This window comes from Engystomops pustulosus, chromosome 3, assembly GCF_040894005.1.
Source record: "Engystomops pustulosus chromosome 3, aEngPut4.maternal, whole genome shotgun sequence".
NCBI lineage: Eukaryota > Metazoa > Chordata > Amphibia > Anura > Leptodactylidae > Engystomops > Engystomops pustulosus.
In genome coordinates, this window is record NC_092413.1 from 162,545,236 (window position 1) to 162,571,170 (window position 25,935).

At 39.9% G+C, this 25,935-nt stretch overlaps 1 protein-coding gene across 1 annotated transcript in view; it reads left to right on the forward strand.

Annotated features, from left to right (window-relative positions):
- Positions 1–1,109: 1,109 nt before the first annotated feature.
- The window catches only part of SLC2A2 (solute carrier family 2 member 2), a 38,743-nt gene continuing 13,917 nt past the window's right edge, over positions 1,110–25,935 (forward strand). The window contains exons 1-7 of the mRNA XM_072142817.1: positions 1,110–1,181; positions 7,617–7,712; positions 11,660–11,853; positions 13,109–13,233; positions 17,771–17,886; positions 18,497–18,659; positions 24,548–24,735. Of these exons, the coding sequence (XP_071998918.1) occupies positions 1,155–1,181; positions 7,617–7,712; positions 11,660–11,853; positions 13,109–13,233; positions 17,771–17,886; positions 18,497–18,659; positions 24,548–24,735 (909 nt within the window). The 5' untranslated portion in view covers positions 1,110–1,154. The remainder of the gene's footprint in view (positions 1,182–7,616; positions 7,713–11,659; positions 11,854–13,108; positions 13,234–17,770; positions 17,887–18,496; positions 18,660–24,547; positions 24,736–25,935) is intronic.

Here is a 25,935-nt window from a genome sequence, read left to right on the forward strand (position 1 = left end):
GTGAATCAGTAATTCATTTACATACCTAAAATGGCTGTCAAAGGGACATTTGGGTGACTGACTGCTATTCCTCCAGACTTATCTATACACATACAGGCTTGGTACAGTGCGGCATGCATGTGTTAGCAATAGGGAGAGGAGAATAACCCCATAACAGACTGCAGTAGTCTTCTGTCAGAGGATCAGACAAGTTGAAAATAAGCAAATTAGAAAATAAGACCAATTCAGTAAGTGCTATGTAAATATTTCCTAGCAATATTCTTTAAGGATAACTGCACACAATCGCCTAATGTAGAATCACACAGAAATTGCACAAGCTTCTGGAACCAGTCGCAGTTGTTTTTAATTTTATATGTGTATGCGACCAATCGATTGGTAACAAGTAACGTGACACCTTAGGGGTTAAATTGATTACCTATCCATAGCATGGGTCATCCATTTCAGATTGGTCAAAACTGCAACTCAGCAATAATATGAAGAGAAACTAAGCAGTTATCCGGATGTGCACCTACACGTAGAACCGTGTTGAACTTCCAGGTCCATTCACTCTTGTTTTTACGAGGCTGTTGGAACCAACTGTTCAGTGGGGTCCCGAGTGTTGAGCCTTACAGTGTATATTAGCTGGGAGCAGAGGCTCAAGATGAATCAAGCATTTTATAATCCTACATGTCACAGTATATTTTTCCCTCCAGCATTTGCTTTTGGAAACAGTCTTTATACTGCATATACATTAGGTAGTGAATGACCTTAGCAGAAATTGACAGATTTGGATGAATTTTATCTTATGGTTATTGAACCTCAGGCTACTGTATTGATTAATAAGTGTTTATCTCCCATGAAATTTTTTTACCATTAACTTTTTCCTACTGTTTGGTGAACATTTTTCCAGTAGCATCTATTACCTTCACCCAGGGTCTGTGAGAGACAAAATACAGATTCTTCATTTGTAAAATAAGAGCAAGCTTATCTGTGACCGGGAAGAACCAGTGATGGCCCTTTGCCCCTGGTGTTTCACAACAACAGTAGTTTTTTTTTTTTTTAAGCTAGTTCACAACATAGCTCCCCTCCCCTAACCCTGCCCTCTGCAATACCTGTATATAGTCGTAGGTCAATGATAACAGTCAGTCTCCTGGAGCTCCCTGGACAAGGCTACAATGGACAGGAAAACACAGGAGCAGAAGGTATTTTCCTTTATGATTGTTCAGGATACAATACATACAGACATATTTATGTGTAACATTAGTATATCTATGTATTTCATGGATAGCAATTGCATCTATCTTTTAAGTATTTTAACATAAATACTTGAATTCAAATGTAATTCCGAAATACCAGCTTGAGCTACATCCCATCAATGTGACTGTTATTGTGAATATTGAATAATGTGTAACTAGATAAAAATGTATTGTATTAACTATTATTGTATCCTCATATAGTATCCTATAGCAAATACTAATATATGTATTGTACATGTAATTTAAAAGTAGTTTTATCCCTATGCTGAACACCATCCTCACTATCATTACATGTCCACACAAGACTAATGTCTTTATTTATGGTTGCCATTGCCAAAATTGCCATGCTGAAATGTGGCATAGTGTGTAAGTCAAATCAATTGCAGCAAATAATTGGAAAGACAAAAGATCACTCTGTAGACAAACACCAGGAGGTCCCCCACCTCCCAGATACCAGCAACCCACCCCCACCCAATGTGGACACTTTGTGTTAGCCCCTTAATTATATAAGTTGTGTACTGGTAACACCTAAAGATACAAGACTGTAATGCAGTGTTCGCATTTCTGCACCTTTAGCACAATGTATACACATGCTGTTTATTTTGTATGTGTACTGTGCATTTGCATCCCCCATGGGGATTATAACAAGGTGATGACACCTATAGTGGGCTTTAAAGTGAGAGTGAGCAATATGGCAGAACTATCATTTATAGATAATAACCAAAATGTTTATACTGTTCACTTATTAACTTACATGATTTTATAAGGTTATTTATATCCTATGTAAGAGGCTTACAACTTCAGTCCAGATCATTCAGCCTCACAGAGGAGGAGTACCTGTATAACACTAACCTCTCCTCCGAACAGCTGCTACAAGTGAATATTTTCCAGGCATAAGCATTATTTCTACTGACACATCAAGTTAACAGGTTTATGACTCTGCAGACTTCCACACTCACATCTGTACACCCTGAGCAGTGTGGAGTATTATTATCTATTACCTATTACAGTATTTTATCAACAGTTTTATTTAGAAAATGAAGACCTGTAGTCTGTGGATAACATAGAATACTATACCATACAATGTCATGTTTGTTTGTTTAAGAAGTTATATTATCTCATGGTTCCTATTATGTTTGGAGATTCCTAAATGTGTAGAGGACTGAAAGTTCAAATACTTTACATTTTTTACTACTTTACAAGTGACAATGGAAATCTTAATAGAATGTACAGGCGGTCCCCTACTTAAGAACAACCAACTTACAAACGACCCCCAGTTCCAAACGGACCTCTGGATGTGGCCAATTTACTGTACTAAAGCCTTAGGTTACAATAAACAGCTGTAACAGTTATCACAGGTGTCTGCAATTAACATTTATTGTTAATCCTGGTTCTGATGACAACCCAACATTTTTGAGATCCAATTGTCACAGAGACCAAAAAAATTCTGGCTTGGGATTACAAAGATAAAATGTACAGTCCCGACTAAGATACAAATTCAACTTAATAATAATAATCTTTATTTGTATAGCGCCATCAAATTCCATAGCGACTTACAAATCATAGTGGGCTTAAGAACAAACCTATAGAACCTTGTATGTAACCTGAGGACTGCCTGTAATAGAAATACTTTAATATATTCACTATGCTCTGATGTCACTCCTCTGTGTCTCTTTTGCTTAGGATGGCGTCTGTGAACATATATCAGTTGTAATTTTGCACAAGCTTTGTACAACATTTATCAATTATTTTCTATGTACAGTAATTATTATAGTACACATACAATGGCATTAATAGTCATGTGATCAGAGACAATGGAGCACATTTATTAATAGTGCGCCAGATACATGAAGACCGGCGCATGTTCTTCACTATTCTGGGGTACCCTGGACGCATCAATCATGCTTGATCTAAGTGCACCGTTCTTGTTTGGTGCACTCAGTTTTACAGGTGTGCACCACAATGTCAATGTCCACATGCACACCAGAACGCCCCTTTAGGTGCAGAGTTTTGTGTCGCACCGGATACACAGTGCAGCCTCCACACAAAACAGGCACAGACACATCATAAATACATGTGCAAGTAGTTTGCACGTGTATATATGTGCAAAATTCACCTGTAAATGTGCCCCAATGGCTTGCATTTAGTAATTCACCTTCTCTTTGGCTGATATCACATTATAGAAATTCATATTAGATGAAGTCTACCTTTTATTAATGTCTAGAAGTGGAGGCATGGTTTTATTTTATCCAAAATCATTTCAGATTTACTATCCACGTATGCTATAGTTTTCTGACTAATAAACTAATGCAACTAAAATGTTATCTTGACATAAGAAAGCGTATAACTTTAATTAAGACACACCAAATTTATCACAGTTGACTTTCATTTATGGCTGGAAAAGGAAGGATGTCATTGTTATATAGGTTTTCTTCTTTATGCATTTTCTAGTACAGTGTTATATCTCTAAAGTAAGAATGATCTGATTGTCTTACCTTTATTGTTACATGGTGAGCAAATTAGTTAATGGGTTAAAGGTGCACTGTTTGTACACATACCTGCGCTTGGAGCTACACATGCTGAATTCCAATGATAAATTGGACATAAGACAAATGGTTTCAAGGTTTTTACACACCAGCACATATAAGCAGGATTTTACGTTTTGGACATAAAACATTACAGATCTCAGTCATTAGCATTAGAAAAAAAACATTCTACAGTTTATATATAAAATGTATAGATTTTGTTTCTTTTGTAAATATTAGATTGGTAAAAGCTGTCTTCTATAAAAAACAGAAATCATAGTAACCAAAAACCACATAAAATCGCATACTGCACCATGATGGAGCTTGGATGCAGATTTTTGCTTAAAATGGCGTCTGATCAGGTAAAAAAGGGTAAAAAAAATAAATTAATGCTTCAAAAACACATATAAATAACACAAATCCACATTAAAAGGGCACATAAAAAACAGCATTTTTCACCTCACTTTATTTTGTTTTAACCCCTATCAAACACCTAAAGGGTTAACAAATTTCTTAAAAGCGCATTTTCATATGTTGTGTAGTTCTCATAATGGGGTAATTTACGAGTCTTGCTATTACTTAGACCAGTTGAAAGTTGAGGAGGTCCCTCTAAATACATGATTTGCCGATTTTCCTAAAAATGTTAAAAATGGCACCTAAATTTAAGTCTTATAACATTCTAGTAAAATATGTGAAATCTTTAAAAAACCATGCCAACATAAAGCAGAGATGTAAGTTATCAATTAATTTGGGTGCTATGACTATCTGCTTTAAATGTAGAGAATTAAGAACTTTGAAAATTAAGTTTTTACCAAATATCTGTTTTTTTCATAACTAAACGCAAAAGGTATCATCCAATTTTTTTACTTATTTGAACTACATTGTGTTACGAGAAAACAATCTTAAAACCCCCTGGATATCTTATAGTGTTCCAAAGTTATAACCACTTATAATGACACAGGGCAGATTTGAAAAATGGGGCCATGTCCCAGAGGCCAAAATAGAGTCCTGAAGGATTAATTTTATAAAAAAAAGGTGTCAAAATAAGTAAAACCAACAATAAACAAAAAGCAGTACTTACCGCAACTGCCATTCAAATGCTGCCCAGATCCCTGTTGCTCTCCACTTATTGAGCCTTTTTCTTATCACGCAGGAAATAACTGGAAATGCTTGCTCACCCAATCAATCTTTGTGCTGGGTCCCTATTGAAGCCAATGATTGGCTGAGCAGGTATTTCCAGACCTTTCCTGTGTCTTGAGATGGGGCCAGGAAGTGAAGAGCCAGGCGGCATAGGAATGACAATACTGGGGGATCATTGAGGTATTTATTTTTTACTTTTATCTCATTCTGATTGATCATTGACTAAGTCAGTGATGGTAGTGTGTCCAGTTCTAGGCATTTCCTGTTTTCTGAGATGTAGACCAGGAAGTGGAGATCAGCACAGACATGGCAGTAGTGATGGATTGGTAAATTCAGTGCAGCTTATCTTTTGCAAAAGAAATGATCATCTGTCAAATTGGACCAATTATAGGGAATGGCTGTGTCCAGGAATGTTGATTTCTAATAATTCATCCAATAATATACTGCTACAAAGGGTCTTTAAGTGTTTATTATATTGGCCAATTATATAACTTTTACAATTATTGATCAACAAAACAGAAGGTTGGTAGGTGTTTCTTTAGCTCCATATACATACATTTAGGTCCATAAATATTTGGACAGAGACAACATTTTTTTCATTTTGGTTCTGTACATTACCACAATTGGTAACGCTCGTGATCGATGCTGGCACAGATCACCGGTGTTAACATTTTAAATACATTCGGCTGCATTTAAATTGATGCTGCACAGTGCCATTTTGGGGAGGGAGGTTCATTTAGGGAACCAAACCCAAACATACTTTCAACTTTTATGGGCCGCTCATCAGTCTGAAGTTTAGTCTTTCACAACTGAAATGCAGCTCAATTGGGTTGAGATCAGGTGACTGAATTTAACATTTAAGAATATCTCACTTCTTTGCACACACAGCAGTGCCATATGCAACATACAGTGTATACAGACACCATATACACATCACAGATACTGCATATATACATCACAGTATATGTTATATACAGTATATAGTACGATATAGATATAATGGTGCACATCCTCCATTCATTATTGTGTCAGGTTGGATGACGAGGCCCTCTTACACTGCGGGCCCCATAGCGGCTGCTATGGCTGCTACTGCTGTAGTTTGGCCCGTGTCTTGCAATGAATTTGTGTATACTTTCATGCAGTCTTCTCTTTATGGTAGATTTGCCTCCAGGAGAATGTTGCTCACTTGGTTGGCTGTTGTGAAGAGGTATTGCTTCACCATGGAAATTATTCATCCATTGTTGTCTTCTGTGGGTGTCCAGGTCTTTTTGCATTGATGGGTTGACCAGTGCTTTCTTTCTTAGGATGTACCAAACTGTAGATATTCTTGGATGGGTTTTTCCTGTTTCAGGTGCATATGAATGGCTTGTTTCATCTGGATGGAAAGTTCATCTGACCGCATGCACCACACTTCAAATCAACTCTAGGTCTTTTATCTGCTTTATTGAGAATAAGATAAAGTAGGAATTGCCCACACTTTGCCCACACCGGCCCATGTAACAGACTTTGAGTAAAATGTACAATTACTTTTGGTCCCTTTAAAAACAATGTGGCATTTGATAAGGAGCTGAAACTCCTAAATCCTTCATCCAATTACGTTGATACCCTTAGATGAAATCTGAAAGTCTGTACTTTATGTCCACGTCCATTATATAAATATAACTTAAATATGTTTCAGTAAACAGATAAAAGATAAATTTGTTTCAGTGTCCAAATATATATGGACCTTACTGTATGTCTATACATAAGCAAATATTAGGACTAAATGTGTCTGCTGCAGTTTTTACACTGTTTTTGATGAATCTGGGCCTATATCTGTGTGTTGCACTGCCAACATTTTATCATCTTAAATACTTAATAAAACTAGCAATAAGATGAGAAGAAAGCTAGCTGGCCAAGAACATATACACAGAAAGTCATTTCCAATCATTGGCATGTAAATAGAACATGAATGGGTGAATTTGTGATAATATTGGCTAGAAGATACCAATAGGCAAGTATAGAGCTAATTTTAGGGTTTGGAAGGCTCCTATTTATGAAATGTCCCCGTCGAAAGCTTTACCAATTATGTTTGTACCTCACACAAAATAACATTGCAGCTCTTTAATCTGATTAATCTGAATTCATAGCGGTCATGTTCCATTTTTGTGACTTTTTTATGTAAAGTATATGAACCCTCATTGAATGTTGTACAGCAACTTAGAATTAATGGTGGTTTATATATAATAATAATATTTGTTATATGATAATGGAATACAGAACTGTAATGCTATGTTTATATGTTACTATTATGCCAAGGACCATAACAAGGCTTTGTTCGCTGTTTTAATGACCAACATTGGCTCAAAGAGGGGGGATGTACTAGTTTTTGCTTTAACTCTTTTAAGTATCCAGGATATAAACAAACCAAAATCTATGTATCTTACTGCAATGTGGAACTTGGGGTACACACTTACAGTTTCATGTGTTTTAGTGAAAACAGAAGGGAAAAACTTTTAAGCTTGTTATTTGCCTGACTCAGTTTTTCCAAAAAAACATCAAAACCTGTAAATGGAGCCTTGGGGCGTATCCATAAATAGCAAAACAATGGTGGCCAGTGCAGGACAATAGGGATGCATGCAGAGATCAGAGCTACTGTACATATTTGAGGAAGTTAACAATTCATAGAAAAATAAATAACCAGTTTTGCTATGTCTGTCCTATTTCACTCCTCTAGAACTTGACTGGAACGTTAATTTTCGCGGTCTTCACGGCTGTGCTGGGGTCGCTACAATATGGATATGGTATTGGAGTTATTAATGCACCACAAAAGGTAAAACATAATATATTAATGTGTCATTTCTAATGTCAAAATCAAATAAACAGTTGTAGATAGAGTAACATGGGTAAAGTCCAGTCTCATACATGAGTATAATTTACAACTTCAATGTCAAAGTGCAGTAATTATCATAGTGACATCCTTTTGTGTACGTTTGTAATTCTGAAGGCTGATAATCTTTCCACAGCCTGGGCATGCAGAATGTGTGTGCTCAACATTTCTATAATATATGGGACAGTGAATAGAAAGGATAATAGTATTTTGAACATACCCTGAAAGGATCTGCCCAGTTAAGAGACCACAGTACCCACCTAAAAACTCAATCGTTATCAAACACCCAACCTGCACAATGGGGCTCATTAACTCATTCAGATATAGAAGGTGTCCCACAAAATTTTACATTGACTTATGTGTGTCAATGTACAGTAGTTATCGGTGTACATTTTTATGTCTGCTTATTATGCCTCAAATGTGACATCACTTTGAGTATTATCCCTCTACAGTGACATCACAATCTTTTTTATACTTGTATTATTTGAGTACTCTGACATCATTATGTGAATTATCTCTGTACTGTGATATCCCTATGTGCATTATCACTGTGAGGCCCCTTCCACACTAGCGAGTGTGATGCGATGAACTCGCATCACACTCGCAACGCAAGCTGCCGGGAACGCACGGCCCGAACGCTGCACCGCGGGAGTGAACTCAGCATGTCAGTTCACTCCCGCGGTGCAGCGTTCGGGCCGTGCGTTCCCGGCAACTTGCGTTGCGAGTGTGATGCGAGTTCATCGCATCACACTCGCTAGTGTGGAAGGGGCCTAAGTCTCAAAGCTGAAAGTGCAGCTGTTGCAGAGGGGCCCTATTTCAACTTTTATATTGGCCCCTCAATTACTTGTTAGGCTGGGCTCACATTATATTGTTGGTCCTCCATTGGCAGTAGACAGTGATTGGCTGCTGTCTATATTGAGGGTGTCTCTCAACTGATGGGACTGTCCTTATGTGAACAGTTATGTCCCTAGGAAAACACGCACAGTATATGCTCAGCGGAGGCCAGGGATACGCTGGCGTTTACAGCACTCTCCAGCAGTAGGCAGAATGCTTCTGTCTACCAGTATATGGATACGTTTAGTGTGTACGTTGGGAGCTTTCCTTGCATATACAATACATGTGTGCCAAAATCGAGATGTGAAACTAGCCATATTCCTATGACACCACTGTACATTTACAAAGGCTGTGCTTGGTATCCCAGCTCAGCCCCATTTACTTAAATGGAGGTGAGGCGCAACCAAAAAATAATGGGACACAAAGTCACTTGCCTGTGAAGAAGATGAGCTCATCAGAGTGCCAAAACCGCTTCAGAAGGTCAGGCAAATTAACCCCAAAAACTAAATATATTTTCATAAACTGCCATTAAAAAGCATTGCCCCAATGACCTGAGATAGGTCCAATGCATCATTATCATATTCAGCAGTCCAGCTTATTCATGAGTGGAAGGCACAGCCGCACCCCCAGTGCTTGACTGACAGCCTGTATAATGATATGTATAATGGCTCCTTCATGTGTTTCCTGGTGCTGGTGGCCACGTCCCCTGCAGCCGGTGTGTGTATGAGATACTCCTATACACATGACTGACAGCCTGTATAATGATGTGAGGTATAATGGTGTAATGCCTGCTCCAGGTGCTTCTTGGTGCTGGCGCCCCCTGCAACCTGTGTGTGTATAGGAGAGATACAACTGCTCCATTTGTGTAGCTGATGTCTGTGTCTCTCACATGTGTATAGCAGAACGCAGCATGTCAGCAGATAAAGCACAGGCACTAGCAATGGTTTACTATACATTACACACAGACATGAGCAGTGGGAGGAGAGAGGAGGGGTAACAGGGGTGACATCACTGTCTCTGACCATGTGACCAGCCTCATTTACATAATAAAGAAAAGATGATTTTAAAATGATTAATGTGTGAAGTGACTAGATAAAGGCTGGGATGGGATCCTTGTGAGCTGCTACAACAGGTACTGGTGACAGGACTAGTGACAGAGACCTGATGACAGGTGTCCTTTAAATGAATGGTAGGAAGGATCAGGTAACAGAGTTCAATGACTGAGGTCACACTACATAAATAAAGGACAGCATGTTTCGATTTAGCAAATAAAAAGTACAAGTAAGGTCTGTTCTGTCGATGTGCAGTATTTTTACTGATATTTCCCAGAAAGACAAAGAATATATTTGCATACTGGCTAACAGGAAATGTCAGGCATTACATTTTTATATAAGATATTCAAAAGATAAATAATTCAAAGAAAGAGGACTGGTGAACCAATCCCATGACTTACCAACTAACATGACATTAGTGGAAATGTGAAAATATGGTTTCCATGATGATCCATAAGGAAAACATTGCCTCTTAGCTACCTTGCCAGATAGCCCCTTCAAAATCAAGCATGACTTTCAGTAAGCTTAAAGAGGACCTGTCACTTGTAAAAACTGCACTAAGAGCTGCTTACTAAAGATACAACAGACGCAGCAGTGTAACACTGTTAGTGTTTTCGGAAACCTCTGACCGCCCCTCCGACTCCGGAGGTCGGTGTCTACCGAACTTCATGCAGCAGTCACCAGCCCTAATCCTGACTCCTCATGAATACACCCGACCGCTTACAGCGCAATGCGGCGTTTTCTATTGTACAGAGCGGCAGTGTCTGCTAGCGTTGTCGGAGGTTTCCGATAACGCTATCAGTGTAACACTGCTGCGTCTGTTGTAGCACTAGGAGCTTACTTTAGTAAGCAGCATCTAGTGCAGTTTTTACAGGTGACAGGTCCTCTTTAATGACATAATGTAGGATAATAATCAAACCAGTATATCTATTTTAAAAGGAAGAGATTCCCAATTGTAGACAGTGCTGTTTCAACATATTCATATCTCTTCAGTACAGTGTAGAAAACTGGTTTGGCTTAATGAGAGGCTTTTAACTAGGTCCAGGAAGCAAGAGTTCTCCTTATGGAGACTTTGCCAATTATGGTATTTGCATATTTCCCATAATTCCCCAATGGAGCATCAATGGATGTAAGTTTCTACACGCCGCAAATTCTTTATAAGGAGAGCTTTTACTTCCCAGAACATTAGTAAATAATGGAATGCTAGTTATTAAAGAAATGTGAACACATAGTACATAGTTCTTTTTCTAGGGCTATACAGATGCAGACTTGAGAACTCATTGGAAAAATGTAATTTTCTCACTGACATTTTGTTTCGGAATACAATGCCTCCTGTGAGGGCACTGTTTACCTTGATAATTCCCAAACTATCAGTGAATCATCTCCCATAGCAGAATGCAATGTATACCAACCAATAGTAACAGGGTCATTATTTATAGGAAACCTACCACATGATTTGGTAGGTGTAAGAAGGAAATACTGAGAACCAGCTCAGGTGTATTTCCGTCTCACACCTACCATATCATGTGGTAGGTTTCCTTTAAAGAAGCTGTCCACTTTCAACAATTTATATCATTCCATATGAAGATTTATTGTTTACTTCCTGTGGCTAGAAACCTGCCCCTGGTCATGTGATGTCACACAGGTCATTGTGATTGCTGATTACTCTCTGTGATGTAACGAGCCGTGCACCTGTGTGACATCACATGACCATGGGCATATTTCTTTACACTAGAAGTAAACAATTAAGCTTCTTGTCGAATGACAGCAAGCAGAGATCTGAGAGATTGATATGAAAAGTATATTGGAAAATTGTATCAACACAAAGAATATCAATTATTTGCTGACAGTGGAGAACCCCTTTTTATATTATTTGAAACCCCAGATACATAATAAATAGTCTACTAATTCTGTCAAAATGGTTGGGTTTAGCCTGCTTTTTTATAATGTGTATGGGTCTGTGTGCATGTTTTTTAGATAATATAGTGCTATCCTTTGTTGTAGATTATTGAACAACACTATGCAAGAGTACTGGAGCTGCCGATGGATGAAGTCACGTTTAAGAGCGGAAATGAGACTGGTGAATCCACGGTACACCCAACCGTTACAATGTACTGGTCACTGTCTGTATCAGTTTTCTCCCTTGGCGGGTTGGTGTCTTCCTTTTTTGTTGGATGGATTGCAGACAGACTGGGGAGGTAAGTAGTCGTACTCCTAATGATTTTTATCTAGTATAGGCATGGGTGTTGGAAAATTGAATTTTATTTCATTGGTATTTTTGTGGCTGCAATGAGAAGGTGTACCACAGATTTTGAGGTTTCTTATTTTTAAAACAATGGGGCAGATTTACTTACCCGGTCCTGTCGTGATCCCTGAGATGCGCTCTCCAACGAGGGTGAAGTCCGGCGCGATGCTTCAAGATCATGCGTCCATTTTCCTGCATCTGTCGCTTCCCTGCTGAGGTCCGCCGGAGTTCACCTTCTTCTTCCCGGTGTATGTGAGTGCATGTCTTGAGACACGATTTGAATTGTAAATCCCACGCTTAGTCCGAATCAGTCGGGTTGTCCGTCCATCCCCCTCTGATTTGTGTCGCATGCAAGACAGCTCGATTGCGCCAAAATCCAATCGCGTGCACCAAAAACCCCACTTAAATATGACGCAAATCGGAAATAGTCAGGAAACTTGACAAAAATGCGCCGTGCGGACCCTTAGTAAATGTGCCCCAATGAGCTCACAGTAACTATCTGCCAAAGCCGTCCATAAATATAAGATAATATGATAATAATAACTTAAGTTCCATTAATAAGCTCAGCCCTGACACATCATACTTGATAAATGGTAGCATGTGTTGGAATCAGACACAATAGTAACACAGAACCTTGAGAGCTTTACAGAAAATTTTATTGGCACCTTTAGTAATCATTATATCACTGTAAATGGTTCTCTACATTTTGTGGAAGCAACAAGAAAACGTATTTGTTGGTAAAAAGTCACACAGTAAGGACAACGCTAGTAAAACCAGTTATGTAAAGACTTGTTGTTTTGTACTATGAACTATGTCCAATACCATAAAACCTTTTTTTTTATAGCATTCTGATTGTGAATAGTACAAAGTGGCAGTCAAATATTTATCTGTGACAGAACTACTTTATATGTCCATACATTGGGGTTTTGCACTGGGATTTTACACTGTGACGCACTGCCTTCATTTATTTGGTGCACCATAAGAAAAAATTGAAAAAATCACACTCCAAATTCATGAAGGGATTTAGAAGTTGGCATTTTGTTGGTCTAAATGTGCGCCAAAAAAAGATGTCAGCAAACTACAAGTGTAAGAAAAATTGAGGGCCAAAATATTTTTTGCCCGTAAATTTTTTTTTTCTGTGCCGCCGACACTGTAAATCTGTCAATTTCCCCCATTATGTTACCTTTATTTTTTGTTGTGTATTTCAGGATTAAAGCCATGATGGTGGTGAACTCTCTGGCGGTCATTGGTGCTCTTCTCATGGGCTTGGCTCCTTTGGGTCAAGCTCATGCTCTAGTTATTGCTGGTAGATTGATAACAGGTCTTTATTGTGGTAAGTGGATCATATAATATTATCAATATTCTATCTTAAGTTCAGTGACTTATATAAAATGTTATTATTATAAGGAAAAAATATTCTAAATTTAGTAATATTCAGTATTCAGAACACTGATAAAGACTTATGAAAAACAGATTAAGGCACCTTTACCAAGATAGACAGTGCAAAGTAAGACAGATAGCCTCAAAGGGGTTGTCTTCTTTTAGCAAATAATTGATATTATTTCTGTAAGGAAAAGTTGTATACTTTTCCAATATACTTTCTGTATCAATTCCTCACAGTTTTCTAGATTTCGGCTTGCTGTTCTGCTGTAAAAGCTTCTATGTTTACTTCCAGTGGCTAGAAATCTGTCCATGGTCATGTGATGGACAAGTAGATGCACAAGCCTTTAGTATCAGATGACTCTGATTACGCTCTGTGATAGGCATATGGTGATTATTTTTATGAAATTCAAATAAAATTTTGAATTTTTATGAAGTTTATGTCTTGATTGGCTATTTTGAATGATATATCTCTTTTTTTGGGATTGAATGAAGATATACTGGTTTACTTGTCTCTAGCAGCTGCTGCACAGATTATTTATCATACACCAATACTCTAGCGACCCCAAACACCCGCCACTACTTCGGCGCAGCCAGATACATCAAGAGGCTCAGGCCAGGGCTTGCGCAGAGTCTATTTCTTCTGAAGTGGCATAGAAGCCCTGATAAATACCCCCTCATATCTTTATCCGGTGTATGATGAGGTCTGAGCTCCTGAAACCTCTACAGAAAACCCTTAATGACACTGCACTGTAATAGTACATGCCAATTCATGTCATTAAAGCGCACCTTACACTATCTTCATCAACCCCAACTCTTTGCATATGTTCATGGGAATGGTTCTACCGAATTCTCTCTTTGGTTCCGTCTTCTTACAAGTGACTCCTGGACCATGTGAATTTCTGGGACTGCAAACTTTAGTCATGATTATTGCACTATGCTGCTTTTTAGAGTGGTCCCATCCTTGGCACTGTGGTGAGACCGAACTCCAGCCAACATACAAAGCCTGATTCATCCTGTTTTTCTAGCCTAATAAAGATTTTAAGTACATGATTATAAAGAAGACAAATTCCAATCACACCAGAATCAGTGAAGAGGCACAATTGAAAGATGCACATAGTTGATGTTAATAAAGGGAGTCTATGTTAATAGAGCAGGGGTCAGGAACCTTTTTTGCTGAGGGAGTCATGAACACCACATATTTTAAAATGTTATTCTGTAAGAGCCGTACCATATGCAGATGCCCCCCAGTAGATGGGCAGTCCCAGTGTCACGGGTGCCCCTGCGATCTACGTCTCGGATTGCATGGCACACATGTGCCCCTCTCCATGGCGGCGCCCCTTTCCGAGCTCACTCAACTCACTACTTCCCGGCTCCCGTCCCAGCTGGCACTCGCACATTTAAAGGGCCAATGCCCAGCATTCCCGCCGGATCTTAGTGCTTCATGCCTAGGAGGAAGCTTTCCACAGCGTTTCCTTCCCAAGTGTTGACCTCCCGTTGTTACCCCGGACCTGTTCCTGATTCTGCTCCTTCGCTGCCAGCCCTGACCTCTTGCTCCATCCCAAACCTCGCAGCATTGCCGCCTGCCTTGACCGTCTGCCTGTTCCTGACCACAAGACTGCCTTGTGATCCTGTACCTCGACCTTGGCTGCCAACATGGACAAGTCGCGCCTGTGGAACGACCAGGTGGTACCACGCTGCAGCAAGACCATCCTGCTTTGCGGCGGGCTCTGGTGAAGACCGGGTGCTACTTAGATTCCGGTCTCAGGTGTCTGCTTACATCATTGTTCAAAGAGGTCCAGGAGCTTCACTACTCCAAATCCTGACACCCACCACATGCCTCCCAGTAGATAGATAGTCCCAGCACATACCCCCAGTAGATCAGCAGCTACAGTACATACACCCAGTAAATAGGCAGCTACAGCACATGCCCCCAAGTAAATGGGTAGCCACAGCACATCCCCCCCCCAGTATATAGGTAGCCACAGCACATGCCCCCCAGTAGATGGATAGTCAAAGCAAAAAATAAATGAATATTCACTTACCAGCGCTCCCTGCAGCCAGCTCATCTCTCCCACGCTCTTCTCTTTGACCCACATAGGACGTGGACAGCGATAACATCGCTGCCTGTGTCCAGTGATCAGTCTAAGGCTGCATTCACACTGCCGCAAGGGGGACGTATATACGTCCCCCATAGACGGCAATGGGCGCACGGCACCCTAGGGGAGCAGTACGGTGCCGCAGGACATGTCCTATCTTTCTCCATAGCACTGCGCCGTGCGCTGCGCTTACCTCCTCCTCCTCTTCCCGTGCGCTGCTGTTGCCCGCCGTGCTATGGTACGGCGGGCAATGGAAGTGTGAATGTAGCCTAAGAGACACACAGCAGCCATTACTATTTATTAAAGATCTGCCTGAGAGCCAGATGCAGCCAACAAAAGAGCCATATCTGGCTCCCGAGCCATAGGTTCCCTACCCCTGTAATAGAGGGAGTCAAAGGTCATCTTTAATGAGCTGAACTGTTCCAGGTTTACCAATATGCTATATAATCAATATCAACTTAAAGAAAACCTACCATCAGGAATCGACCTATTAAGGTACATCCGATTGTAGGTTCCTACCAACATTCTGAGCCCTAAACTATCATTCCCTAATCCTATAACACTTCCTATCCTTTAAACTTTATGTAACTAATATGCAAATTTTCAGCAAAAGCAACTAGGGTGTAAGAGTAAAGGCTACTACACGCCGCTGTAGCCTACGCTGTGCTCTCCTTCGGTGTTGGCACACTCTTGATTTACAGCTTGTGTGCACGCTGTGTGGGCAGCTGTTACAATATGTATGAGCACTGCCACTGGCATGTACAAGAGCTGTATATGGGAAGCACGCCGACGTAAAAGGAGGTGGGACAGCAGAGGTTACTGTAATGGGGAGCAGCCTTTGCTCCCACAGCCGAAGGGGCTGCTCGGCTCCCCAGTAGCCTCTGCCAAAAATTAGCATATTAGTTTGATAAAGTTTTGATAACATTAGGAAGTGTTATAGGATTAAGAAAAGATAGTTTATGGCTTAGAATGTTAATAGCAACCAACCATCAGATCTACCTTAATAGACAGTCATTTAGGACAGTCTAACATAACTGTACACCTTCAATATGGCTTCATTAAGGCCAGAAAAAATGTCACTGGTACATATATGTATATATACGGTATGTTACTTATGAGGATTAAAGAAGTTGAGGCATTGTGAACCAAGAACCTGCATAAACCTGTGACCGGCCTGCACTGGAAAAAGTAGGCCTGTTTAGGTTATAATCTGTAACAGACAGACCCTTTCTCATTTTTTCCTTTATTTGTTAGTAACATTTTCCCAGTTGTAAAGCCCTGTGGAATTTGTTTACAGGATAAAAAGATTATTACTTTATGCATTTATATGCATGCTTGAAGAATGCATGAATGGGAAGAAAAAGGATTCAGTTTACCCCCTTACCGACTTATCTGTGACGTATCTGTATGTCACATGCCAACTGTGTTGTATGGAGACAGCTCAAGTGCTGGGCCCTCTCCATACAAGGTGGGGGTTTGCTGCGTATCGCCGGTAACACCCACGGTCGGTGCTGGTACGGAGGCATTTAATTTGCCTCCGCCACCATCTCGGAGACTGGCAGATTTTAACTAATTTATTGTGCTATTTGCACATTGCAATTGATGATGTGTAAAATCCCCATATACTGCCAAACTGTATGAAAACATTATAAAAACTATATAAATTTGGATCCCCGTGATCAAACCGACCCAAAGAATAAAGTAGACATGTAATTTGGGGCCCACAAGAAAACAGTGCAAATGCATTTTTTCACCAATTTCACTGCATTTAGAATTTTTTCCCGCTTGCCAGTTCACAGTCCAAATTAAACCATCCGGCTCACCTGGGAGTGCACAATCTTGAAGCCAGTGTGCTAGCAGCACAGATAAATGCTAAATCTTTAGAAGAATGACCAGCAACTTCACCGTGTATGAATAAAACCACTTCTTTATCCGGCTTCTCTTCAGCTCATCTATTATTAAGAGTCGTGAGACTTGAAACACGTAAGATCTCTTGTGATCCTTTAATACTGTTTTTGATGGGCATGTCATTTCAAAGAGAAGCCGAATAAAGAAGTGGTTTCATTCATACGAGTTGGAGTTGCTGATCATTCTTCCAAAGATTTTGCATGGAATTTTAAATACCGTCACTATGAAATGCAATTTGTTACACAGAAAACAAGCTGTCCCAGCTCTCTACATAGAAAAATAAAAAAGTTATGGATTTTTGATGGTGGGGAGTGAAAAATGAGAACCAAAAAAAAAAAAAAAAAGGCCTGGTCGTTAAGAGGTTAATAAGTTTTAGATACTTGTAAATAGAAGTATCCTATGTATTATATAACATATATGAGATGTGTACACAAGAATATATGAGAGTGCTGTCACTTATTATCATAACACTTTGTTATCTAGGGTTGTCATCAGGACTTGTACCAATATATATCGGTGAAATTTCACCTACTGCCCTAAGAGGTGCTCTTGGAACATTACACCAACTTGGGATTGTAACTGGGATCCTTATCAGTCAAGTAAGTTACTTATCTGCAAATACTAGAAACAAAAATAATATATATTAGAGAAATATACATTTTTTTATTCTAAATTTAGAAGATGATATCCATTCAAATACTTTATCATCTGAGGTCACCCCCATCCCTGTCCCGCCAGATATATCAAGAAGCCTAGTCCTTGTGCACTATTGCGGAAAAACCAAAAAGTTTCAGAGTTTTAGAAAGTATGCAGACACGGGGTGGAAACGCTCTGTGACCTCCCACGCCACTGGCGGCCCCGCCCTTCCACGCCTACATGGTGTGGATGGGCCGTAGCTGTAAATATAATCACAATTTCTTTCTGTGTGCAATAAATTGTACTTATTTCAGCACTTTTACACCAGAAACTGGCATAGAAATGATGATAAATCTCCCCCTATGTGTATATATATATTACATTTCCACTGTAGTAGCAATATGAATGCAATGTCTGTATTATAAAGGTGTAACAGCCAGCGACAATTCAAGGCTGGATGATCGCCGGCAATAGCGCAATTCTACACCAGGCATAGAATTGTACAACAGGTTTTAACATACGCCAGTGCAACCACTTACATGTCATTAAATTCTCCATGTTACTGTTCCTTAGATTGTTGGATTAGATTTTATCCTGGGCAGCAAGGATTTATGGCCCGTCCTTCTTGGTCTCTCGGGTGTACCAGCAGTGATCCAGACGATTTGTTTGTTCTTTTGCCCTGAGAGTCCCAGATATGCCTACATCAAACTTGGAAGAGAAGAAATTGCCAAAAGAAGTAAGTGATGCACCACATAAGAAAGAGATATAATGATGTCACATGGCTGTGTAATACAGGAGCAATGTATTCACAATATACTGCAATACTGACAGTACCTTGGTCTTAGTACAATTACTACATGTTGCAACATATTTCTCAACATCATGTGACCATTTAGGCCAACAATAATATTCAGAAATCACATTTCTAGTAGCAGTGACACCAGAATGTTCAGCAAGTGCAGTACCATGACATTCCTCCATAACCTTGACCCGGTGTTGGGCAGGTACAAATAGCTTTTCTGCAGGGGTGCTATCAGGAGCCAGATGTGGATTATCACAGATGACAGTAAGTAAACCTGGCTCACTAGCAGACACATCAACCTTAGACGGTAAAACAGACACAGGTCCAGGGTTTTGTATACCACATGACTCAAGGTTAATGGACTTGTAGTGCTCGGACCTAGAGTCAACAATGACCTTGTCAGATACCTTATCCTCAGTCAAGGAACCAATAACAGGTGACCTCATCTGCGGTTTCTGAAATACCTGGGCACCTAAGTGACCTCCTCGATTATCACCTAGATGCTGATGCTTCTTCACCGGAAGTCTGATAGGGCAGGACTCGATGAAATGACCGGAGTTCCCACAGTCGAAGCACAGGACATTCCATTTGCTGAGATCTCTGTGTTGCAGAGGTGACATAACTCCCACTTCGATCTGCATGGGCTCTTCCACTTTCAATCTGCATGGGCTCTACAGTATTTTCCAGGGGCTCTTTAGATAGAGCAGGTAAGACAGTGGAAGAAGGCAGAGAAAAAGGATAAGGTAAGACAGACTCAAGTTCATGCTTACGCTAAAGTCATGGCCTGTTCTAAGGTCTTAGGCTGAGGATGTCCCACTTACAGATTTTTAATAGCATCAGACAAGCCCAATCTAAATTGCTATCTTAAAGCTCTATCGTTCAATCCACTTGGAATGGACCATCTCCTGACCTCAGAGCAATAATCCTCCGCAGCTCGTTTTCCCTGACGTAATTGAGCTTGGGCAAAACTCGTTTTATCTGGTTCCTCATATAAAGACCCTAAAGCTAAAAAAAAATAGATCTACTGAGGACACCTCTGGGGCATCAGAGGCTAAAGAAAATTCCCATCCCTGAGGGAAGTAACATGATGGGCATCATTACCAGAAGACTGGGGCCTAAGGCCGAAATACAGCTTACAACTCTCCATGTCTCCAGCAAAGAGATCAGGAAGCTTAACCTTAGGCTCATACACAGACTGACCTGAAATCAAAGGGAGGCGCTGTTCCTGCTGCTGCACACGTTCAGACAGGTTCTGAACCATGTGAGCCAGACTCTGTACCTGCCTAACAACAGCTTCCATGGCCTCCATAGTGTAAGTACGGCTGGTTATTATGTCAGTACCTGTCCAGCAAACCACAAAACCACAACCAGGCTTGGCGCTAGCTGTCAGACTAGGTAGGTGGTGGCAAACTCACCCTGCAACGTCCCTGCGGGCTAAGGCCCTGCCTAAAACAGATAAACCACCCTGATAAGGGCAAACCCACTATCAGGAACCTAACTGACGGTCCCTGAGTGACCCTACAAGATGACAGGAAAGACTTACTTTGTCTGGCAGCTGCTGGATGGTTGAGCAGACAGGTAACGGGAATACAGGGATAGACCAGTGTACACACTGGTGCACAGAAATAGACACACGACTGAGACAGGGAAGTGGGGTCACACTAGGAGATAAATGATACCGAGGGGCAAACAACAAATACAGACAGACAAGCGGAGTCAAAGAAAGAAAGAAAGAAAACTAGCCCACACACAGCTCTCTACATGGAAAATAAAAAAAAAGTTATAGACTTTTGAAGATGGGGAAAAGTGAGTAAGGGAATGTTAGGAAAACTTTAAGGGGAATTAATTATTTTGTAACCCACTAAGTGTGTATATGTTAAAATGGGCCCCCATATTTGTAGACCCCAATAGCCACCATTAAGCCTGCAACTCATGTATCTTCACCCATGGGTTAGTTGGGTATTAAAAATATTTAAACAAGCTTATTAATGTTAATGATTTACTGTATATATAAAATAATTTATCAATATCAAATCAGTCCGATATTAAGGGTGCATTCACTAGTTGCATTGTAATCAGTTTTGATGTGGTTTTGGGGGCAGTTTCTTAATTTAGCATGAGAAAGATATGAATGGAACAGGTTTCATCTTCAAAATCAAATTCACCTGATCAATTCATGTCTTTTACCTGATAAATTAAGAAACTGCACCTAAAACCACATCAAAACTGATTTGATGCAGTTACTGCAACATGGAACCTCACCATCGATGAACTTTGATTAGCAATTTCTCTGCTCCATACTGGAGGTTAATATTGATGACTTACCCTATGGAGATCATAGCTAGAAAACCCATTTCATAAATTCAGTAAACAACTTATTGGTAATAGGTTTATGCTAGGATATAAAATGGTATATTTCAATGTTAGAGTAAAATATGCTGTGAAACATACGTTGCATGATCCAAAAGTGTTTGGAAGCTAACTATAACAAAATGCATGAGATGTAGTATTAATGTGGAAAAGGATTTTAATTATTAAACGTTTATCCAACTGGCAACTTCTTGCATGAAGTAGCTCTAAGTATTCTTGAATATTTGTCATTGCCTGGATACAAAATCATGAACATTGGTTAAAAGTTAACAACGATAAGATACAAGTAGTGAATGTTAGATATTAACTGCACCTTACAGAACAAATATATTGATTTACTGCAGTTAGTGTGGATGTGTATAGTTAGCTGTGCACTTTTGCTCCACGATGCTTCAATTTGTAGACTGAAAGGTGTTTTCCAGGATTTACATATTGATGAGCTATACTTATGTTAAAGTTTACAGTTTTTTTGTATGAGGCATCAGGGCTGGAGAAAGGCACATGTGGGGTCTCAGACGGACAGGATCATTTATGCCCCTTTAAAAACCATAAAAACAGTTCCTTATAATTGTAATATTTTTAGAGGAATTCAACCTGGTAGCAAATAATTGGTGAGATAATGTTACAGTATTTATGGGAAAACATAGTTTTAGAACAGTAAGGTGCATGTAGAATAGGTTATGGGGCATATGGAAAAGATCACAGTCTATGTAAAAATGTTATTGCTCCTGTTGGTGGTGTGGTCAACAAGGTCTTATCGGGAGCTCGTTACCCCTCTCTTATTCATGCACAAACATTTTATCTTCATATATTAGTACAAATAAGTACGAGAAGAATAGTTTAAAAAGGACATCACCACTCTTTGCTTGATATCGCAAGCAGCAGTCCATTCTGATGTGCTGGATCACAAAACTGAACACAATGGAGCTCATTTACTAAGGGTCCGAATCACGCATTTTCGCCAGGTTTCCCGAATATTTCCGATTTGCACCGAATTGCTCCTGGATTTTGGCGCACGTGATCAGATTGTGGCGCCTCGGCGCTGGCTTTCACGCAATAGAAATCGGGGGGTCGTGCCCGTATGAAAAACCTGACAGATTCGAAAAAAACACGTAATTTAAAAAAAAAAATTAAATTTAAGAATAGCACTCACATACATTGGGACGAAGATGGTGAACTCCGGCGGACCTCGGCGCAGCAGCGACACCTGGTGAATATCGGGCGCACTGACCTTAGTGAATCCCTGCAGAACCTGAATCCTCGTCGGAGAACGCGCCGCTGGATCGCGACTGGACCTGGTAAGTAAATGTGCCACATTACGTCCACAGGGATTAAACGAACAGTGTAACTTGTGTTTTTATAGTTATTAATCTTTTCTTAGACTTTATATGTAGTAGAAAGAATAAGGTATTAATCTGCAGATTTGTATTATGCTAAGAAGCATTTTTCCTATATAGTATTTTGGTAAGGTATATAAGAAGGTGTACAAGCGATACTATGTCTGAAGAAGGAGGGACCTCCTCCGCAGCGTCACACTTATGGCTTGGGCGTTAAGGCTCTCGGTGATACCACGGCATCGGTATGGAGATCGATCGTAATGGACTGCTGCTTGGGATAGCAAGCAAAGAGTGGAGATGTGCTTTTTAAAATATTCTTCTTGTACTTATTTGAACTAATATATGAAGATAAAATGTTTGGCTATACAAGGTCTCTTGGATTTGTTGTGCATATGTAGAAGAGTCTGCTCAACTTGTGGAGAGGAGTCTTGGTTGATAGGTCTCTCATTATACACAGTGGCCCACATTCGTTAAAGTGTTTGCACCAGTTTTCTGTCTGACTTTGCACTAGAAAAAAAGTGCAAATTGCTTGCACATGTATTTATTAAGTGGCTGCCCCAGTTTTGTGTCATGGCTGTGCTGTGCCCAACTAGACAGAAAAAATGTGCACTTAAAGGGGTGTGTTAGTTCTTAGTCGGACCGTGCGCCACATTTCTGTCTGATGTGCGCCACAATTCTGCAGCATGAACAAAGCGTGCCAACAAAAAAATTTGTTCACACGTCCAGAGCAGGGATTTATGAAGAACATGCACCACAATTCATGAATCTGGCGCAGTCTGCATACTCAACATGCAAACTGCATCTAGTGCAGTTTGCACTGTTTTTGATAAATGTGGGCCAGTGTTTCCCACAAAAATGATTCTTACAAAATGATTGAATGTAAGAAATATGCATCCGTTCCCTCTTTTAGCTCTCCTCACCTGCTAAACTGCTCTGTTCACCACTCCGATCTGTCATCAGTGGAGACTGAAGCTAGGCACAGAGGCTTATTTGATAATTTCTGTAAATGTTGGATTGTCTTTATCCCCTAGTCGCTCCACAAAGAACGCTGTTTGTAAAAATTTTGTTTTGCTTTGAAATTTCAATAAAAACGTAATATGAAAAAAAAAAGCTAGGCACAGAGGTCTATGGATAAAGGAGATGAAATTGTGAATTAGGAGAGAAACAGTATAGATCAGTGGTGGCGAACCTATGGCACTGGTGCCAGAGGTGGCACTCAGAGCCATTTCTGTGGGCACTCAGACCAGAGTTCACCAAATAGGACCAAATACATCAAAACTTCCTGCAGTCCCAGGAAACTTAAGAGATGCTGTTCTCAGTGCTATTTTAAAGCGACACTTCATTGGCTGTTTGGAATTGCAGGAATAGTGAGAAGGTGCTGACAGAGCTGCAGTATCTTTGGAGGTCCTCCTGCTTGACCCAACATTCTTCCACTACTGAGAGACCCTGTAGTGAAGCTACAATGATGTCTGAATTTGCCTTACTGCTTCAAATGCCATGTTGGCACTTTATGGTAAATAAGTGGATTTTGATTGTAGTTTGGGCACTCTGTCTCCAAAAGGATCGCCATCACTGGTATAAATGTAAATAAAGTTCTAGAAAGAAAAATTATTATGATTTTTATGAACTGCAGCCCTCCTGTCCGATTTAAAAAAAGTCTTACTGATAATCCAGTGGGCGGCTGCAATGGGGAACAATAAAACATCAGGCCCTCCAGTATAACATGCACTTGAAGGGGCACAGGCTATATAGGTAGTGTGCAGACGTGGGGCAGGAAAGGCTCCCAATGTGTCTTTAGAACATTGATTTATTTTTCTTTCAATTAACAAAAAGAAAAAGACATCCAAGTTATTGCTTCTCCGAATGTAAGCACACCATGCTCCACTGGAGCAATACATTTTCTTAACTAATCAAATCAGTAAAGGAAATTAACAAATGATGATCTGTAAGAGGAAAACAAAACAGCAACCAACCAATATGTGAATATTTAAAGAGTAATCTAGGAGATCATTCACAGAGAACATTGTATAGGGGTTGTTCTTGGTATTACAACTCAGCCCCATTCATATTCATCAATTTTATCATTCATGTAATTGAACAATCTTCTGTTTCTAGTTCTGAAAAAGCTGAGAGGAGAATATGATCCCACCAAAGACATTGAAGAGATGAAAAGAGAAAAGGAGGAGGCAGCCAGTGAGAAGAAAGTTTCTATTCTTCAGCTTTTTAAATCACCAAATTACAGACAACCGCTCCTTGTGTCACTAGTACTGCACATGTCTCAACAGTTTTCTGGAATTAATGGGGTAAGGAAATTAAAGTTCATTGTACCTATTGAGCTGTTTGTGGGGTAGAAATATTTTATTAAAAAAGTTATTTAAGGTAAAAGGTAAAATAAAATGTGAATATAAGTTCTTATAGGAAATCTACAACCAAAATCAAGCATAGACCAGGGACACTTACTCATAGTTCCAGGCAGGGAGAATGTGGTAATTTTCTTATATTTGTTATCCATGGCCTCCTTTGTTCTAAAATCAACTTTGAACAATCCTCTGCGGGTTGTTACCTGAGCTCCTCCATACTACAGATTCACAGCCTGTTACTAGTGTTGTCTGGTTTGCAAATGAGCCGGCTCTTGTTCGTGAACAACGTGAGCGGGCTCCCCTCAGTTACGCCCCCTTTAGCCCAATACTATTTAAGGGATCTGTTAAAATGAATCTTACACAATTTTTAAATTTGCTTCTACAATTTATGCAAAGTTTTTTGAAAAGACATGCTTATTTACAGGCCTTGGGATAGGTGATTAATATTAGATTCTGAATGTAGGGGCATGTGACAGTGATCTTGTTGCTTGGAGATCATTGGGAAAATTTTCTGGGATCGTTCCTCCCCCTGACATCACAAGGAGTGACAAGATCGCTGCCAAAATGGAGGCTCTCATGCTACAGTCGGCTTTGCCTGCAGCATGTAATGGATAACACCCTTGATCAGTGACACTGATCACTGGTGTTACAGGTTGAGGGTTGAACCAAACCCTGACTAAGTTTGTGCTCTGTGGACCCAAACCCACAATGTTCAGTATGAACCTGAATACTGCGGTTCAGTTCCACTAATTACTAGTTATAACATAGTTAAAGATCCTGGCAAACACTGATAGGAAGTCTTTTCTTCTTTTATTAGTGAAAAATTATTTACATTAATATGCAAATTATATAGCCTTAAATCAAAATAATTCAAATAGTATCATATAGAAAGCAGATCAAAATTATAAGACGTTTTGGTCCTTTCCACCATTGTCAAGTTAGATCTGTGTTGTAAGAGCACTACTGGGACCCCAAGGACTACCAGATTGGGTTCCCCATTACCTCCTCTTGTGGGCTTACAGACACTTTACAGCTTTACTGAACTTTACTCAACTGCTGAAGAATGCCCTGGGTTGTACTTGGCCTCTCTTCAGTAGTCTCATAGAAATGAATAAAGCAACTATCCAATTGCAGTACATAACC